At 33.2% G+C, this 7,626-nt stretch overlaps 1 protein-coding gene across 1 annotated transcript; it reads right to left on the bottom strand.

The window, feature by feature from the left end:
• Positions 1 to 2,253: 2,253 nt before the first annotated feature.
• LOC123275192 lies at positions 2,254 to 4,626 on the bottom strand. Its single transcript, XM_044743144.1, has 4 exons — positions 4,623 to 4,626; positions 4,394 to 4,531; positions 3,155 to 3,438; positions 2,254 to 3,069 (listed from the first exon to the last, which is right to left on the bottom strand). Exons 1-4 carry the CDS (start codon positions 4,624 to 4,626, stop codon positions 2,305 to 2,307), a joined length of 1,191 nt encoding a protein of 396 aa, XP_044599079.1. The 3' UTR covers positions 2,254 to 2,304.
• Between the last annotated feature and the right edge of the window lie 3,000 nt (positions 4,627 to 7,626).

The raw sequence follows: 7,626 nt of genomic DNA, 5'->3' as shown, positions 1-7,626 counted from the left end.
AATATTTCAAGTATATTATATTACAACATTATAAAATTCGAAAAGATGTTTACTACGTTAAAATAAAAATTAAACAATCATTCCTATATTTATGTAATCATCATATCATTCATCTAATACTATATCTGCCAGTTTAATTTGTTTTATTTACAGCGGCAGACCAGTAAAAAAAAAAAAACAAACAAACAACAAGCTAAAATTAAGCAATAATTATAACAATTTTATTTTTTATTTCATTTAGCACAATTCAAATATATCGAAGTCTAGACCGGAGTTTCGACCATTAGCTCAAGGGAACGTTCTACTAAATTAATTATTTATTTACAGGTGATCACTCACCGACTTTACAGCTAACAATCTTGAATTATTTTAAAATTTCTTTTCAGGTGATGACTCACCAGTCCATTCACACATCCATACATCCATTCCTCAGGTGACCACTCACCAACCCATTCATCAAAATCATCCAATTTTACCACTATCAGGTGATTACTCACCAAATCTTTCATCTACAGGTGACTACTCACCACATCTCTCATAAATAGGTGACCACTAACCAAATCTCTTCTTTAATAGGTGACCACTCACCAATCCTTCATCTACAGGTGACTACTTACCAATATATCATCAACAGGCGATTATTCACCAACCTTTCTTCTTACGATTTCATCAAACTACCCTTCCTAGGTGATCACTCACCACTACTGCTATCAACCTATCATTCCTATACCCGGTGACGACTCACCAATTCATTCTAGCTCGGTTCAAAAATTGACGGGGTAGTCTTGGCTTGGCAGGGAGGATTGAGACACTACAAATGTCCCGATTTTATCAGCCTGGCGAACTACCACCCGAAATTTTCGTTACCGACGCTCACTAAATTAATGTGTAGCTCCCGTGACGTCACAGGACGACACGAGGAGGGGAAAAAACGGTTACGAACCTCAAACCTTGAGCATTGATCGACACTTCGATCTATCCCCCGGTGTCAACCACCACGTTAGATATTTCTTAGTCAATTTACTACTATACCACTATTACCACTATTAGGTGATTACTCACTAAAACTTACTATCAATTAATCCTATATTCCTTTTTTACTACTATTAGGTGATTATTCACCATAATTTACTACTAATTCATTCTTATATTTCTAATATTAAATAATATTCATTCCATTGTTACAAATATACTATTTTGTTAAGTTACATTACCGAAATACCACAAGTTTATATTAAAAGTGCTTATTTTGTGTAATAAAGTTAAGTTTATTGTTATCACCGCTATACACTATTACTAAACTACCACTATTCACCTATCTATTTAATACGACTATCTATCTACAACCTGCCAAAGGGTCAATCAAAGACGAAGGGTCATCGTTGCAGTTAAAATTTGTAAGTAAGTAAAATAAATTAACTGGCACGCGTGAGAACTTCTGTCTCAAACTAATAAAATCATCTAAAGACAAAGACACTCATTGGTTCACGGGAGCGGAATATCCCAGAGCAGCGAATCCTAATTTTTAGAAGTTTAGGCGATTATTTCTTATCTGCGAGGTTTAATGGTCTAAATAATTAAATTTTTAAATTAAGCAAAAATTTAGTGTTTCAATATATATATATATATATATATATATATATATATATATATATATATATATATATATATATATATATATATATATATATATATATATACACTAGAGTGTTTCAAAAAAACAAACTATTTTTTTTTTTTTTTTTCGAAGAACTTTGAAAATTCTTCAGAGTATCCCTAATCGAAGACATTGTGAAAATCTCAGCCCTTAATATTAATGTATAGAGGTGGCTGTAATTAATTTTTTATTTCCATTTAAATAACATAAAAAAATTTTTTTTTTTACTTTTGAATTTTGCTAGTTAACAACAAAGCATTTTATAGCTATGATCTAATTTAACGATCTACAAAAATTGTCTGAATGAATATATGCGTACGGAGAACCATTTCGGAGTTATCAGGCCTTAAACATCGAACCGTTTAAAAAAATAATATTTATTTATAAATACGAAAAATTGACTTAAATCACTTAAATAAACAATATTATATATCAAAAAATTAAAATGATAAATTTCTAAGAGGTTTTTGATGAAAAGTTTTTATTAATTATTGATTACTGACTAATTTCACTGAACAGCTCTAAAAAAATACAGATGTATTACGAATTTATGGTTAATATACCTTCAATAGTACAATTTACATAAAGTTTTTTTTAGAACAGCTCGGAAAGTCTTCTCTATGTTTTTTTACCGTTTGTAGCAAACCTTAAAATTGTTCTTCACTGTTAGTTAAATGCTGATTATATTTAGTAATTAATGCGACATTCCTCTCAGCAACGTCATTCACTACTTTTAATGTACTAAAAAATTGAATATTTTCTTGAAAGCTTCTGTGACTAGCCCATAAAGTGATGTCGACATCAAGAAACTCAGTAGACAATCCAAATCGTTCAAATAATACCAATGATCTTTTAGAAACGAAATGACTTAGATCTTTTATTAATAACGTATTCAACTTATTCTTATTGATTATGAAGCGCTTTTTATTTAATATACTACTATCTCGGGACTTTATAGCAGTTACCATTCTAATTTTTATTTCCGGTGAAACTCTCGAATCAAATAAAGCCAAAGCTGCTAATTCTTCAGAAAGGTACCACAGATGATTAGCCATTTTCTCAGATGTCTTTTTTGAAACAGCTGAATTAATTTTTTTGTCGAGAAGCAAATTTTTTATCAGCATTAAATTATTACTTGGCGCTGTTATCGCTGACGTTGCTGAAAACCACGCTTTTATGTGAAATTTTATCACAAAAATACAAATTTGACGGACTCCTACAATTTCGGTCTTTGTTAGCTTTAACTGATTTCTAAACATGAATATTTTTAAATTATAAATCGCTTTTGCTATCCACCTTGCATGATGAACAGCTCCAGGATATTTAAAAACTACTCCGTCAGATGGCAAAGCTCCCAAAAAAATCAGAGCTAAGTCCAGAAGCTCCTTATAATCTCCTCTTGGTTGCGAAATCTACAACAACAATAATAATGATTATTTATATTATGACACATACGAAACGCAATTGAAGATAATTAAGAACCATAATCAACATTACTTGTAAGTAATTAGCAATAAGTATTAGGATTTCATCTTTTATATCTGCAAGGGCTTCTTGAACTTCTCTGTCTGAAATCCCAGTAGTATATTTTTGTTGATCAATATCACTCCATTTGTTTTTGAACCGAGTAAAAATCGAAACATTTGGACCTGAAGATGTAGGCCAATAAGTTTCAAATGCGGATATTAAAATTAGCTCAATAATGTGATGACGGCATGGTAAATAAGTCAACTCTCTTCTTAGTGCTTGTTCAACGAGAACACATGCACCACAGTGAATTCCTTAAAACAACCATGAATTACAAATTTAAATGTAAGTACTGATAAATAACAAAATAAATAACCAATACATTAGCTGAAACAATAAAAACCAAAAAAAAATTATTATTTGAGTTAAGGGGGTATTCTGGTTTGACTTCCGATTTTTGTGCACTTTTTTGGGATTTTTTTGTAAAGACCAATGAGGAGATAGAACTTTGAACCTTTAAACATTTATTAATAGATATTTAAAGCGTATACAGTTAAAATTTTAACTAAAAACATTCACTAGAATTAAAGTTATAGTGGTCTGAAGACACCCGCCACGACAAAAATTGACGCTCACTTCCTCCATGATATCAGCTGATTGGCTTATCTGAAACAAAAAAACCCGCCGGGGTTTTAATCTGTATACTTAAATACATCGATTGGACTACGATCGAAAAAAAATTTTTTTGATTTCTATTTTTTTTGTATCAAAAAGTTGACAAAAAAAATGAAATTCGAATTTTTTTGTTCCGAAGTCTGTCAAAAATTCAATTTTCAAAAATTTTTTTTGATCGTAGTCCACCCGGTGTATTTGAGTATACAAATTAAAACCCCGCCAGGTTTTTTTATTTCAGATATGCTAATCAGCTGATATCATGGATGAAGTAAGCATCAATTTTTTTCGAAGCGGGTATCTTCAAGCCACTTAACTTTAATTCTACTAAATGTTTTTAGCTAAATATTTAACTGTAAACTGTATACTCTTGAAATATATATAAATAAATAGTAAAAGTTTAAAGTTCTATCTCTTCATTGGTCTTTACAAAAAAATCCCAAAAAAATGCACAAAAATCAGGACGTCAAACCAGAAGACCCGCTTAAGCAAATAAAGTAGAGGAAAAAAAGTTTCAGATATATCTAGATTTATAGCATAGAATTTGTTCGACTTCGATTTTTCGTCAATAGAGATATATTATAATTTGATAAAAACCTGTATTTACAGCCGCAGTATCAAAACATAATGCTGTAATACTGTCAGCGATAGACCATTCACTCAGGACAGAAATAATTGCTGAGGCTTGATTTTCCCCAGTTTCAGAGTCAATTTTGGGAGCACCAAGTAGTATTTCTTATCCCGAAGCTGATAATACGATTGGTAATCTGTCCACGTCTTGGCGCGTTTCAATGTCAGGCATTATCTTCCCATCCCAGTGTAAAACGCATTTATCAACTTTTAAATTTTGTTGTAAATTTGCCATTGTACTTCTTTTGCTAATTCACGCTGACGATGGATGGTTGAGTGACTCAAATTATATTGACTTATATCTAGTCCCGCGCTGATTAAAGTAGCAGCTACAATGTAAGTAGCATTTCTGCTACTTACATTTGCACGATCCAATGCACTGACAAGCTTAGGCGTGATTATTTCAAGTTTTTTTCGCTGCCGTGAAACCTCTATATCATCTTCGAAATCAGATGCTGCATTTGAAGTTGTGAAGAAGGTATTATAAGCGGGGAGGCGGAGGGGTGTCGTGAGCAACGAGAGACGGGGCTCATCGATGGACCGAGCGAGCCATCGCTACCGCGACCGCGTCGACTGCCATGCCACGGCATTTATGTATATACGTTTAATTTTTGTCATGAGTTTAATTATTTTATTTATAGTTAATTATTATTATTACTATTGTAACTATTATTATGTTTAATTGTTTAGTTAAAAGTATTAATGAAAGATTATTAATTTAATTAACGGTTAAAACGTCGTTTGAAATAATTGAAACAATTAATTTGACAAGTTTCGTTTACAACTTTATTATTTGTTTACGGCGATTATTATTAATAATAATAATCTGTATATGATTTTTGTTTACAATTATTTCTTTTGATTTAAAATTATTTCAAAGGACGACTATTAGAAAAGGAATTTAGTAGTTTGCCATCGCGCGATAGATGGCGTCGACTGTTCGCTCGCGATAAAAATCGCCGAGCTGATATAAGCGAAACCGCGACGTTATAATTTTTGTTCTTTCAAAGAACAAAAATTTACTTTATCTGAAATAATTAATTGATTAAAATATTTTGAATAAATTCGAAATATCCAATTAATTATTTTTCTAAGTCCCAGGAAATTAAATTAGTATGGGAAATAATTTTGGTAAAATAATTATGTTTGTATAAAATTATTTTTCGACGTTGAAATTATAGGAAAATGTAATTCGATTGAAATCGATGTAATCTGTTGAATCAATTGAATGAATCTGATATTTAATTTTGAAATATATTTAAAAACTTATAAATTTTCGGGGATTTCCCGAAGTTCGACGGCAAGCGATAGGTGGCGATAATTTGCAAATAATTATCGCTTTTAGTAATAATTTTTGGGTTGATAAAGCCCAAAAATTATCCGCCGTTGAGCAACCTTTCTCTGGGTTAATTTCTTCGTCTGGAGACTTCTAGCCGAGGAAATTGAAGAGAGTCCACTCTACCTGGTGCGGACTACCACAGGTAAGTGAACTTTTCCACCTACGAGTAAAGGCGACTCTCCACCTGGAGGCCTTCAGCCAAAAGGTGGCAACCAAGCCGACTAGGTGAGGGAGAGGTGGATTCTATTCACTCTTCCTTTGGGAATCGCGAATTAGGGCCTGCGGGGCGGCACTAGTCACCTGTCAGGAGCTGGGCACCAGAGGGCCGACTGAAGGGGAAGTAGCGACGCGTTTTGAAAAGTACGACGGGCGAATGATTTTACCAACGACGGTAATGGAAATTGTAAACGCCGTGTATGTATGGGTTTTATTTTGTTTAATCGCCGTTTTCTTTTGTAAAATGTTTAATGTTTTTTGTTTATTGAAATAAAGAGGTTTTGTTTTGTTAATTATAGTAAAATTAACGAGTTAATTTTAATTGTAAATTACCCTCGTTAGAATCCTGGACTCCGGCGAGCTTAAAATCGAGCCGGGGGTAAAAATTGGTCAAAAAGTACCCGTTACAAAGTTCGACTTAAACTTGAATCTGTTTTTTGACTTAATAATAATCCAGTATTATTCTCATCACTTTGAATTTCGTCTGCAAAATATAAAAATTTTAACTTTTGAATCCTCGGAGATTGAAAGAAAACCAAAAATTTAAAAATATATCAGACACAGTATAAGTTACGCACAGAAAATAAGTGTGAGACATTCAAGTTAGTCAGGATTTGTAATCTATATAAATAAAAATAAAATGCCGCATGTATGTACTCGCATCACTTGAGAACGGCTGGACCGATTGAGCTAAATTTTTTTTTGTTGTCTTCAGAATTTTTAGGAGAAGGTTTGTATGTAAAAAAATTTTTGAAAAATCCTCCCCAAAGGGGATTGCGGGGGAGTTAACAATGAATAATTCCCGTTTGTAAACTATAGCTCCAATAGCTTCCAGATTTGGTAGGAATCTTCTGTAAGTGATATAGAAATAATCTATGAACGAATTTTATGATAGCTCGCTCCACAGGGGGTTGCGGGGGTGGATATTAATAACAATGAAAAATAAAATGCCGCATGTATGTCCACGCATCACTTGAGAACGGCTGGACCGATTGAGCTAAATTTTTAACTTCCCGCTAAAAATCTCAGATTTTCAAAAATCGGGAAGTTATTGTTTTCACCCCGTTTTGCAAAAATCGAGTTTTCATCAGATCTCGACGTTTGAAGGTCACAGGAAGCTTCCCTGACTATCCCCGCGAGGTTGTCACTATGTCTGTATGTGTGTGTGTGTGTGTGTGTGTGTGTGTGTGTGTGTGTGTGTGTGTGTGTGTGTGTGTGTGTGTGTGTGTGTGTGTGTGTGTGTGTGTGTGTGTGTGTGTGTGTGTGTGTGTGTGTGTGTGTGTGTGTGTGTGTGTGTGTGTGTGTGTGTGTGTGTGTGTGTGTGTGTGTAAGTATGTGAATCACTTATAACTTTTGAACGGTTGAACCGATTTCATCGCGGTTGGTGCCATTCGAAAGGGCTTCGCCAAACTTAGATTTCCTGAGAATTTGAACCGATTCGGACAGATAGATTTTGAGAAATTTTGAAAAATCTCAAAAAAAATTAGAAAAAAATCATTTTTGAAAGTGGTTTTTTTGGAATATCTTTTAAACGGCTCGATCGATCAATTTCAAAAACTAATCAGCTCTTAACGTCAAAAAACCACGCCGATCGGCGCTAATCCGGTCAAAATCGGTTGATTCGTTCGAGAGATAGCGTGAACGA

The sequence above is a fragment of the Cotesia glomerata genome, linkage group LG1 (genome assembly GCF_020080835.1).
Source record: "Cotesia glomerata isolate CgM1 linkage group LG1, MPM_Cglom_v2.3, whole genome shotgun sequence".
NCBI classification, from domain to species: domain Eukaryota; kingdom Metazoa; phylum Arthropoda; class Insecta; order Hymenoptera; family Braconidae; genus Cotesia; species Cotesia glomerata.
Note: the sequence above shows the minus strand (reverse complement) of the source record. Positions and strands in the feature narration are given on the sequence as shown.